The sequence below is a fragment of the Pelobates fuscus genome, chromosome 2, assembly GCF_036172605.1.
Source record: "Pelobates fuscus isolate aPelFus1 chromosome 2, aPelFus1.pri, whole genome shotgun sequence".
NCBI classification, from domain to species: Eukaryota; Metazoa; Chordata; class Amphibia; order Anura; family Pelobatidae; genus Pelobates; species Pelobates fuscus.
Window position 1 is genome coordinate 124,186,387 of NC_086318.1, and position 13,269 is coordinate 124,199,655.

A 13,269-nucleotide genomic window follows, 5' to 3' on the forward strand; every position below is an offset into this window, starting at 1 on the left:
CACTTGTCGATAAAATATCAATACAACATCATCTGTAAGCAGTTAGCTAATATACAATAAACATTTAAGGAATACAAATATGTAACATATCTCACACTGCTCTATCTTCACACTGTATGTTATGTTAAAATTGTTCGGAAAACACAATCTCTGTGGGTATATTTTTAAAGAGCTGCCACACAAAAGACATTCAGAGCAAAGTTATGCTCTTAATGATGTGAGCAATGATTCATCACTCATCACGTTTTATTTGGTTTACATAACGTAGTATATACAGTATGCACATGTTATTTGTGTAATCAGTTCTTGCAATTGCAATGAAGAGTAGACTGGAATTATCTCATAATGCTGTCCATGGACCAGTGTAGCTAAGGGGAGTGGGCCTTGACATTGTCAGGAGGCAGGCACAGAATGTTTTTAGTGACTGTGAGTGGTTAATTGTGCAGTGCGGGCGGGGGCAATTTTGGGTTAGGGGCCATCTTAATTTAATTCTCACTTACCTGTTGTTGTCCCATCGTCCCTCCCTGTTTTTGTTTTGTCTCCTGTTTGATCACAGCGGAAGGGGATGGATGGAAAAGTTGGGGTAGGTCGGTTCCATATGTGCGATGGTTCTAGTTCTCTAAGAATAGTTAGGTTTTGAACTAGTATTGGTAGGTTTGAGCTTGTTGGTAACTCAGAACCTGGGTGTGTGGGGGTATCTTGGTATACCCCTAAAATTGTAAAGTGGAAAAGTGGCAGTGGGTTATGTGTTCTGTTACTTATATTGTGTTATAATATGGTATAACTTTATTTTTTTAGTTGGGTTGGGTCATTGCCCGGGGTATAATTGTATAAAGGCGGTATGATGGGGTTGATATGTTAATGATTAAGTTATGTTGAGAATTACCTGTTTTTTCCTTGTTCAAATTTTTATATTTGAATAAAGCTGTGATAATTCTCTTCCAAAATATGTGCTGTCCGAGTCTTTTTGGGTTATTGGGGCATGTTTTTTTAATATGCCAGGGGGACGACTATACACATGGTGGGACTGGATACAGCACGGTTTGTATTGGGAGGAATGTAGGCTGGACTAAAAGTTGTCTGTCCTGTGACTTCCTAATACTATGGCACTCAAGGAAACTGTCATATATGTATCTCCCAAAAACATATACATTTTCTTACCCAATCCATTCAGTGTCCCCACACTGTGAATAATCCAGTTACTGATTGAGTGATTTGCGAGGGAATCAAACATACTGCTGAGGGCACTAGCTCCCGCTGCTGTGCCAATCAGATACTCCAGAATTAAATTCCAGCCAATGAAAAATGCCACAAATTCACCAACTGTGACATAGCTATATGTGTAAGCAGAACCAGTGGTTTTGGGAACGCGGACTCCAAATTCAGCATAGCATACACCTGTATAAAATAAAAAATAACAATAACAAGAATAAGGTTATAATACATGCTTAAAAAAAACTCCCAAGACCCCTGACTTATTAACTATATCTAACATATCTAAGACATTCTACAAATAAAAGGCTTCCGTTACCTATAAAGAACTTTACATACCATAAGAATACTCTTTTTATGTTAACCTCTTAATGACCACATTCACAACCTCTTAAATGGACACTCCACAATCCAAAAAAAAAAGGCAAAAACACAAAATCACTTTTTAGTAGATATGCTCCTGATTAAAACATGTGTGCATTTATTTTTGTCAATAAGGGTTTATCTAAGAACAATGAAAAAACAGGGTTTATAGGCGCTCACTATACCGTAAGATAACAATGGGGGCTGCTGTATACAATACAAGGATTCCCAAACCTTGTGTATTAGTGAAACAGAAAATATAGGATATGGCGTATACTGCGCCCAAATATTATACGTACATACACCTCTGCGAGGAAAAGTTGGTAAAATACCTCGGAATAATAAAACAGAAAAAAAATAATAGTGCAATACAGTATATAACAGTGCAAATATTTGTGCTAGGTAACTGTAGAAAAAACACTCACATACAGTAGAGCTATATAAGAGCTTCACTTTTTTCAGCGTGGACGGTATAATCCCCGTCTAAGGATGTAAGGTGGTGAAAATATCACATATAAAAATATAGGTACAAATGTCCAAAGTATAAGGGGGTCCCACTTGACACGTTTCGCCTCTCCAGAGGCTTTATCAAAAGTGTCACTTATGATAAAGCCTCTGGAGAGGCGAAACGTGTCAAGTGGGACCCCCTTATACTTTGGACATTTGTACCTATATTTTTATATGTGATATTTGATAATAAATAGTCTATTTTATACTTTTAGACATTTATTCTTTTATTATTTTATATATTATTCCTTTATGTCCTGTTCAACTACCTAGTGCCATCATATCCTTAGGTGGGGATAGTACCACCCATGCTGTGATAACTAGAGCAAGTCTTGCTCTAAAAATTGTAAGTACATTACTTTATCTTATCACCCTGATTTTATAGTACTTACTACACTATCAGAGCGTCTCTTTCTCTTTTATCCCCATTGTGCATTTGGAGGACCAGTACCATCTTCACCACCTTACATCCTTAGACGGGTATTATACCGTCCACGCTGAAAAAAGTAGAGCTCTTATATAGCTCTACTGTATGTGAGTGTTTTTTCTACAGTTACCTAGCACAAATATTTGCACTGTTATATACTGTATTGCACTATTATTTTTTTTCTGTTTTATTATTCCGAGGTATTTTACCAACTTTTCCTCGCAGAGGTGTATGTACGTATAATATTTGGGCGCAGTATACGCCATATCCTATATTTTCTTTATCTAAGAACAGTTTGCAAAAGCTTCAGATCTCTTTTCTTCAACCTTTGCAAGCCATCCTCTTATTCCTCAACCCAGATTATCTGTGGCTGTCCAATCAAAGACTTCCCAATGTGCTCAATGAGAAGTCTTTGCAAGGTAGGTGCTCTGGGCAATTGCTGTCTCTTCAGTTTATCTGCACAGAGCTAAATGACCAGGAAGTAACTATGCTAATTGCCTGATTGAAAGCCAGGGGGTTAATTTATAACAAATTGCAATTTCTATTAAGATCTGAACTTTTTTGTAAAATGAAAAGAGGACACACTCTTCACACATAAAGCAATGCATTAAGCTAATTAGTTTCAAGCATTTAGAGTGTTATTTTAAGGATTGTAATCCAGTCCCTAAGGACCATATACTAGTATACCTCCAAAGTGTCCCTCTTTTCTATCCTAATGTCCATCTTTTCCAAGAGCTTCATATTGTTGGTATGTCTAAATATATAACAGATTTTAACAGCAATAATACTCACAGTAATGTGTCTTTAAACTACAATACATGTGTTTAGAAATCAGTCTGTGTAATTAAGATACATTGTTCTTGTTCTAAATTACATTTTAGTTGTATAAATTGTTATTAGTAAGTCGCCTAAAATTTCTCAGAACAACCTACCCTGGCCACAACCCCACTCACTCCCCTAAAATTAAATCGTTCCTCTTTGTCCATATGAAATATTGGGAGGTATGAACTAGTATAAAATGGCCTGACTATTTTCTTTTTGCAACTCTACAGCCTTGTGTTTGTTTAAAGGGATCCTATAGTGCCAGGAAAACAAACCTGTTTTCCTGGCACTATAGGCTCTCACGGGGCCCCCCTCCCTAGGTGCTGAAGGGGTTAAAACCCCATTCAGCCACTTACCTTAATCCAGCACCGGGCTCCCTTGGTGCTGGTGACCTCTCCTTCCCTGCCGACGTCAGCTTGCGAGTGGAGCCGAATGCGCATGAGCAGCCAGAGTCACGCGCATTCAAACCCGCCCATAGGAAAGCATTACTCAATGCTTTCCTATGGGGATCTTATCTGACGCTGGACTCCGTCAGGTAGACAGACACTAGAGGCTGGATTCACCTGCAGTGTAAACATTCTCTGAACCTGCTATGTTTTCAGCTGCAGGGTTAAAATTAGGGGGACCTGGCACCCAGACCACTTCAATGAGCTGAAGTGGTCTGGGTGCCTATAGTGGTCCTATAATGAAAAAAAAAATCTTCTTTTTGATTTAGGATCTTTAAAGGCTGATTTGTTATGAGACTGGTTATGGGGTTTAATGTTATCAGTTATATACTCTGCATAGGTTTATGATATGCTCAGTATATAAATTGAAAACAATGGGGGGAGGCGACACTGCCTAACTAACCACGTTTTTACAGAAGGGAACAAAGATAAAACAAACAGAAAAGTGATGAATACATAAGGAACGCAAACAGCTGAAAATAAAAGCTTGATTTTTATAATAAAATAAAACCCTAACATGTTTATTGCAGAATTATATCTTATATATATAGGATATAGGATCATACATTGTAATGTAAGCTTCACCACGTTTTACAAATGGGTGATGGCCACAAAGGTTTGTGTGAGAAGCCATCCATCTTTCTTATTTAATTTGGGACTTGGCAGAAGGGCCCTGAATGAAATCAATCTGTGAATCAATGAGGAAGAAAGCTGGCAAGGTTTAACTAATATTACTGCAAGTCGATGGAAAAAACATATGCAATGACGTTAATTCACCTTACTCCTGCACAGCAAGGGGAAAGTGCTACTGAGGACCTTTTCTGATTCTATGCTACACACTAGATTAGTAACTGTCTAAACTGCAGAATGTGCATTAAGGACCACAGGACCGCAATATAGTGCCCCCACCCTCAGGGTCCCACTCCTGTGGCGCTGAAGGGGGAGGAAGGGGTTAAACCCTTACCTTTTTTCAGGTGCTGGGACTTTCCTCCTTCTTCTTCTGTGAAAATCACAGTGAGAAGTGTGGAAGCGCCTCTAGCAGCTGTCAATGAGACAGCCACTAGAGGCTGGATTAACCCATAGGTAAACATAGCAGTTTCTCTGAAACTGCTATGTTTACTGCAAAAAGGGTTAAACCTAGATGGACCTGGCACCCAGACCACTTCATTAAGTTGAAGTGGTCTGGGTGCCTATAGTGGTCCTTTAAGACTGTTTACCAGAGGCGGCTCTAGACTTTATGAGGCCTTAGGCGAAACTCAAACATGAAGCCCCACTAACAAAAAAGTGAAAAAAAATAGAGTTGCAATACATGCACACTCACATACACACATTAATGCACAGTTGAGTGTGTTTGACAGAGTATCCTTGTGTGTGTAAATGTATGTCTCTGTGAGCATGTTTGTGTATTTGTCTGGGACCGTATGTTTATGGGGTAGCTGCTTGAAGTGTGTTGTGGATATGGGGGGTCTGCCTTTATGCATTGTGTTTGTGCATTGTGTTAATGGCAAAGCTATTTTTCCTGACTGTGTATGATGAATGTCTTCAGCTGGTGACTGTGACAAGGTGAGTTAAGGGGTACCAGTGGCAGGGAGAGTGTGGCAGGGCGAAGGTGATAAATGGACAGGGTGGGGGTGGGAGGTTGTGAAAGAGAATGAGGGACAGAGAGTATGACATTGTTTGATGAGGGAGTGTGACAGGCGAGTGGAGGTAAAGTGTGGATGAGTGTGGAAGCATGAAGAGGCTGACAGTGTGGGGGGATTATGACAGTGTAGGGAGGGGTGACAATGTGTGGGGAGGTGACAGTGTGAGGGTATGCTAACAGTGTGTCTGGGGAGGCTGAGTGTGTGAGGGGGGTTATACTGTGTGTGTGGGGGGTGATCCTGTGTGTGAGAGGATGATGATGATAAGAGGGAGTGGGGGTGATGGTGAGAGGGAAGGGGGGTGATGGTGAGAGGGAGGGGGGGTGATGGTGAGTGGGGGTGATGGTGTAAGGGGGTGGGTGATGGGGAGAGCGGGGAGACTAAATACCTTTAAAAAAAAAAAAAAATATTCCCTGGTGATCCAGTGTTGCCCATTATATCCAGTCTGCAGCTCCGCAGAGCTGCAGACCATGTATCTCGCCAGACCCGTCAGAGCGTTGCCGTGGTAACCCACGGCAACACTCTGATTGCCCAGTTCTCACGAGCAGAGGCGGCTCTCTAATTAGGCGATTTAGGCGGCCGTCTAAGGCCTCGCGCTTGCTGGGGCCTCGCGGCCGCCTAAATCGCCTAAGGGCAGACTGAACTGTCGTGTTCTCGGACCCGACAGTGAGAGGGGGCCCGGCGGCTTGCCCAGTATGCCGCCGGGTGGCCCCTCCACATGGTCTGCCCACAGGGAGAGCCAGCCTCTGATCTGCAGCTCCGCCGAGTGCAGAGCTGCAGATCACATAATGTGGTTCTCGCGGGCTTACAGAGCGTTGCTGCGGGTTACCACGGCAACGCTCTGACAGGCTCTCGCGAGAACAAGGTCTGCAGCTCTCGCGGAGCTGCAGGCGGAACAGTCATCCCACCGGACCACCAGGGACTGCTGCCACTGGACCACCAGGTAATTATATAATAAAAAAAGGTATTTTAGTGTGTGGAGGCTTGTCACAGCCTCCACACACACTGTGCCTAAAAATGCCCACCCACCCTCACTGCCCCAAAACTACCCACCCTCACTGCCCCCAAACTGCCCACCCTCACTGCCCCAACAATGCCCACCTACCCTCACTGCCCCAAAACTACCCACCCTCACTGCCCCCAAACTGCCCACCCGCTCTCACTGCCCCAAAACTGCCCACCCGCTCTCACTGTCCCAACAATGCCCACCCGCTCTCACTGCCCCAACAATGCCCACCCACCCTCACTGCCCCAAAACTGCACACCCTCACTGCCCCAACACTGCCCACCCACCCTCACTGCCCCAACACTGCCCACCCGCTCTCACTGCCCCAACAATGCACACCCTCACTGCCCCAAAACTGCACACCCTCACTGCCCCAACAATGCCCACCCACCCTCACTGCCCCAACAATGCCCACCCTCACTGCCCCAACACTGCCCTCCCACCCTCACTGCCCTCCCACCCTCACTGTCCCAACACTGCACTCCCACCCTCACTGTCCCAACACTGCCCACCCACCCTCACTGCCGCAAAACTGCCCTCCCATCCTCACTGTCCACCTACATACACTGCCCCAACACTGCCCTCCCACCCTCACTGTCCACCTACATACACTGCCCCAACACTGACCTCCCACCCACACTGCCCCAACACTGCCCTCCTACCCCCACTGCCCACCCACATACACTGCCCTGCCCCCCACATAACCTGCCTCAAACATGCCCTGCCCCAACATACACTGCCCCGCCATCCACATACCCTGCCCCCCACACTGCCCTGCCCCCCACACTGCCCTGCCCACCACATACACTGCCCCCACACTAACCACCACAGACACTGTCCCCCCCACTGACCACTACATACACTGCCCCCCACACTAACCATCACACTGACCACCACAGACACTGTCCCCCACATTGACCACCACAGACACTGTCCCCCACATTGACCGCCACATACCCTGACCCCCACAATGACCACCACATACCCTGACCCCCACATAACCTGCCCCCCACACTGACCACCACATAACCTTCCCACACATACCCTGCCACCCACAGTCACCACCACATACCCTGCCCCCCACGCTGTCCGCCACACCCTCTGCCCCCACACAATTTCTCACACAAAATGCCCCCCACTGTCACACACCCTGCTCTCCCACACTGTCTCCCACACACTCTGCCACCCACATGGTCACACACCCTGCCCCCCTACACAGTCATACACACTGCCCCCTCATGCTGTCACACACCCTGCCCTCACTACACTGTTTCCCATACACCTTGCCCTTCCAATCTGTAACACACCCTGTCCCCCCACACTGTCACACACTGCCCCTACACTGTCATCTTCCTCCTCACTGTCACCCACTCACACCCTGCCCCCAAAAGTGTCACATTCCTCCACACTGCTCTCTCAGCCTGTTACCCTTTCACACACTGCAACCCATATTGTCCGCCCCCAACACTATGTCACCAATACATACAGTCCCCCCTCCCACACACTGCCCCTGCACACACTGTCACCCTTTCCAACACTGCCTCCCACACTCTCACCTACCCACCGTCACAATTCCACACACACATACAGCCACCCCACACACTGTCACCCCCCACATGCTGTCATGCCCCCTTCACCTCGCTCAGATTAACCTCTCCTAATCTTGTTGCTCTCACCCCCTCCATCCATACCACAATTACTGGCCCTCGCTCTTCTACACTCACCCTATCACATTAATCCCCCAATCCTATCACACTCATCTTCTCTCATACTGTCACACTTACCCCCAACCCTGTCACACTCATCCTTTTTCACATTAACCCTTTCACGTGGGCCCAACCATGCCACACTCACCCTGTCACGTAATCATGTCCGGCTCACTTTCCCTTTGCCTTGTCACACTCCCTACTCCAGCCGTTCAACACATAACCCATAACCCTGTCAAACTCACCCCCTCTTTACCCTATCACATTAACTTCTCCTATCCTGTCACTCATCCTGCCTAGACATGCCACACTAACCCTGTCACATAACCCTCCCTCATCCTGTCACTCTCACCTCCCCTCGCCCTGTCACACTTTCTCCTTTAACCGTGCCACACTCACCCCAACAGTGAATACAGAGACTAGCACTCTGTATCCAGCACTGCAAACCTGTCATACATTATACCTACAGCTCATTATACACAAGATGCAACCCCTATATGTTTTTTTATTATGAGTGTTAGTTGGGGGCCTCTTGTTTGAGTTTCGCCTAAGGCCTCATAAAGTCTAGAGCCGCCACTGCTCACGAGACACATGGTCTGAAGCTCTGTACACTGTGGAGCTGAAGACTGGTGTCTGCTATTGCTGGCCGGCCAGACAGGAGGGGCCTCGCACCCGGTGGGATACTGAGCAAGCCGCCAGGCTCCCTCCTGGTGTCTGTCCTAAGGTGGTTTAGGCAGCCAAGAGGCCCCAGCCAGCGTTGCAGCCTTAGCAGCCGCCTAAACCGCCTAATTAGAGAGCCGCCTCTACTGTTTACCCATTTAAACAATACACTTAATTTATGTTTCTGTGTGTCAAATTTGATTTGTCACCTTGACTTTTATAAAATGTTTTCCCATAGTACATAACTTGAATGTTATAGCATCTTGTAAGTAACACTAGTAATCAACACCTCCCAACAATGGGAGTATGGATAAATGCCAACAGGTAAGAGTGAAGGAAGAGCAGCAACAACAGGTAGGTCTGCCTGTCATCTTAGCATGCCTGACGCAATAGGGGGAGTTTCAAATTACCATGCTTAGGGTCAGCCATGATCACAGCATTCTTGAAGCACTATTACTGTGGGCTGATAGCCCTGATGTTACTCAGCGTAGGCAAATCTACTAATGCACTAGTGTTAATCTGATTAAGGACATCAAGAAACAAACCCAGAGCAGCGGGACAAAACCACAAATTCAGGATAGTTTTGCTAGTTTTATCCACCCATCCCCCCTCTCATCTTGCAGTATACAATCTCAAGTTCAGCGAGACAGTCCTTTTTGACCCGAGTTTTGTTTTTTGGATTATGCTGCACTATTTCCTTTTTACTCTAAAAATACTGATGTATATGATATAATGACTTTTGTGAGCTCTAGTTCAGCTGTTAGTTACTACCATCGAAATCTGGCATTTGAAATAAAACTCGCTCACTTTGGCTGTAAAGCCCTGCTCATGGAATACACTTAACCATATAAATTGCTGGGGGAGCTTTAGTGCTCAACCCCAAGTTGTGGGAATCTTCAACCCCAGATCTCTACAGTTGATCGAGGAAACAGGAGGATTTTTTTAAATTTGACATCAGTCAGCAGTTTCTCAAAGCAGCTAAATGTAAAACGAAAGATCTCTAGTATAGTGCTTCGTAAAACTACTTAGTGGAGGTTTTTGTTGCCCTTTACATAACTGTTGGGAGGAGGTGATATGATACAGAATACTTGACTGTGCAGCATGTGATTGTATCCAGCTATGCTTTCATTGAGATTCCAGCACAGAGAAGAGACAGAATGGCGGGGATATTATTATTTTTTATATAGCGCCAACAAATCCCGCAGCACTGTACAATGGAATATGTCATGATATACCCCCAACGCTCTGTTAGTTTAGGGGTCTTCATGATATTCTTTGGGGTCCAGCCCCAAGTGTTCCTGGGATCTGGCAATGCCTCAGCACTCGACAGTGCTCTAGAACGTAAAATTATCATTGCGGGTGGCTGAGTCAATTTCTACATAGAACTTCAAAGTTTTTTTTTTTTATTATTATCTATATAATACATTTAAAGAGCATCCACTCTATGATTGCCTTAGTAATTTTGTAAAGCTCAGCTATGGGTTAATGAAGCTTAGAAATAATTGTGATGAAACAAGTTAGACAAACAGGAACACAAGTTAATGAGTCCTGCAGAACCATCAGAAAGCCACTTACCACATGTTTAATCAGTGCATTTGTGCACTTATTTGTGCACTTATTTTCGTCTAAACATCATTGGAAACATGACAAGTAGGAAATTAAAGGCCAGTAGCCTTGAAAAATTATCACGTATTTTAAAAGTATAAGTTCTATTCTCCTGGATCTTGGAATACATGATAAGAAAGGGGTTAATCTTTGCTTCTTAATCCTTTCCTTCTCCTTTTCTCTCTGATTTGTGGATGATGTGCTTAGAAATAATGGTTTAATGCTCTTATTTAATTACTATGATTCACTGATGTTATTTGCACTAGAATAATGATTTTTCCGAGTTAGATTATGATGGCCAATTATTATAATGAAATAATCTAAATGAAATAATATAAAATATGTTTTTTTTTACCTACAGGCGAGGTCAGTATAAGTAACAATCTGGGATCTGTAGCCATTAAATCGTCTAAAGCATGGGTCGGCATTTCCTGCATTCATACCTGCTATTAAGTTGCTTGGAAACAAATCTAGCGGTACAGGAACGTGGCCTCACAGCTAATTGCGTTGCGTTATGACTCAAGGCAATATAAAGGAAACTGGCCTTGGAAGCTAAAACTCCAGGCATGGCTATTTCAGTGTGATTTGTTTGGCCTTTTGAACAATAATTTTAAATGTAAGTCCTACATACAATAACAGAAATGTCTCCCGGACGTATGGAGTCTGAGACCTCTGCCTGCCACTAGTCCACAATGGAAAGGAAGTGGGGCACTTCTCTTTCCTCATCTGAGGAATCATCTGAAATAGAAGGAGGGACGGTCATTGTTGGGCGCTTATTGTGCTTGAGGGGTGTTTTACCCTTACTTGGGAACTTCCTGGAGCCCTTGCCCTTCCAATGGCATTTTTCCGGGCGTGCTCTCTCTCTAGAGGAGTCATCCGACTCATCTGAGTCATCTCTTGCTTGAGAGCATTTTGGGGCCGGCTTGACAGGGTCAGAGGCCGTTGGGAATACTTTGGCCATAGTTTTTTACAGAGATGCGGCCACCGCCGCGTTAATCATAGCTTGGAGATCCATGGGGTTCTGGGTGTCTTCCATGATAGGCTTTTAACGAATACTGCTTCTAATAGGCACAGGTATGAGAGGTATAGGAAATGGTTGTGAGGGGGAATAGGCTGCCTCGGGGAAGAGCGGGCCTGGGGAAAGAGGGGACAGAACCCCAATCATAGAAAAAATAGCCCCACTAGACAGGTTGAGGTAGAGGATAGCCCCCTGTCACCCCACAGGAAAGGAAAATAGTAATCACATACAATAAGTACAGTTTTAAAACAGAGGCATAGAACAAGTACTCTGACCTGACTTGTAATGGAGCAGCAAAGAAAGGAAGTGCTCTGGCTATGCTTTCACTCATATACACTCTGATTGGTTCTTTATTTCACCTGTTTTTTCTTTGCTGCTATGGAGTTAGTAAAGAAAGTTAATGCAAAATATGAAGCCTCCTATCATGTGGTAAAATTAAATCCTCCTCCCTGGTGCAGCACGGCCACGGTCCTTGTAGCACTTCTGCATTAAAGGAGAGCTCTGTGCACTCTCTCTCACCCAGGGAGTGTATTAGCTGTGTCGGAACAGATAATTGTTATCATGTCCAGATGTGTAAAATCATAGAATTCAAAGAGGGTGTACTTTCTTTTTCCTGTGACTATATATGCACATTGGGGGCATATCACGGCCTGTACAACCCTGGTGGTGGCCCTGTACACTGGAGATGAATTGATATCTCTTTTATGCAAGCAAACCCTTTTAAATGTAGTTTTGTTTCAATAGAGAAAACATTGTTTATGTTTTGCGTCACTTTCTTCAGTTTGAAATGGAATAAATATTTAGCTAATTCTAATGTAATGCAATTAAGGTTAGGATTATTGAGTAATTATGCAATTAAGTGATTACTTGACAAATCTGAGATACCCCTGCTGACTTGCTTCATTATAGTTAAAGGACCACTTGCAAACTGCTCATTTTAAAATGCAAATTTGGAAGACTGAGGATGGTAAAATTACATATTTAAAGCTAATGAACTCTGTAATACATGTAAGCACGTTGAGACTTGAGAACAATTCAATTATTTTATTTACATGGAAGAATCTGTTCAACTGATTATAACTTATTAAAAATATATTTAATTGCGAATCAATATTGATAATTAAAGGGCCAGCGTAAACACCAAAACCACTAAATGCATTTGACAATTAAACTACAGCTCACAGAAACCTTTCCTGTGTACAAAAGGGGGACAAGCTCACCTGTGCTATGGAAGTCAAGTGGGTCCCGGCACTGACCTCTCTCCTCCATTTGCTGTCAACAGAGGCTCGTTGGTCAGAATCCCAGGCTCCTCCTAGACAAGCCTGGGATCGGACCGTTTCGCTAGCTCAGGCCACGTACGTGCGCTTTGGGCCAGTGAGGGGAAGGAGGAAGTAGGGTGGACAGGGGAGGAAAACAATAAACAAATAAGGCAGACAAAGTGCGAGGAGGATGGGGAAGGCTTATTAAATGAAGGGTGGGAGTGGAGAATGAGCTAAGCACATCTGTCTCAGAATTGTTATTAGGCATGCCCAATATCTCTGGACAAGGAAGAATAAGATAATAAATATAAAGGCAAGTGGCAAAAATAGAAGTATACTCTTTAAGATATTAAGGATATAAAAAGCATAAGTAAAGGAAAATTGAAAGAAAAAAACACGACAGAGCTGCTTTTAGTACTGGCAGCAGGTTACTCCCTGTCGCTACTGGAGACATTTTGCAGTCAGTAAATGGCTGCTACACACTAACAGTAGCAGCAGAGAACTTAACGACTAGCAGCTGGGTAGTAAAATTTGTGGCATCATTGGAAATGAGCCCTAAATAGCCAAATCCATAATATTTTACACTGATCAGCCACAA

The 13,269-nt window shown here is 44.2% G+C and overlaps 1 protein-coding gene across 1 annotated transcript in view; it reads right to left on the reverse strand.

Moving 5' to 3' along the window:
* Positions 1-13,269, reverse strand: part of SLC7A14 (solute carrier family 7 member 14) — a 105,530-nt gene that overhangs the window by 35,409 nt on the left and 56,852 nt on the right. The window contains exon 3 of the mRNA XM_063442660.1: positions 1,162-1,398. Within this exon, the coding sequence (XP_063298730.1) occupies positions 1,162-1,398 (237 nt within the window). The remainder of the gene's footprint in view (positions 1-1,161; positions 1,399-13,269) is intronic.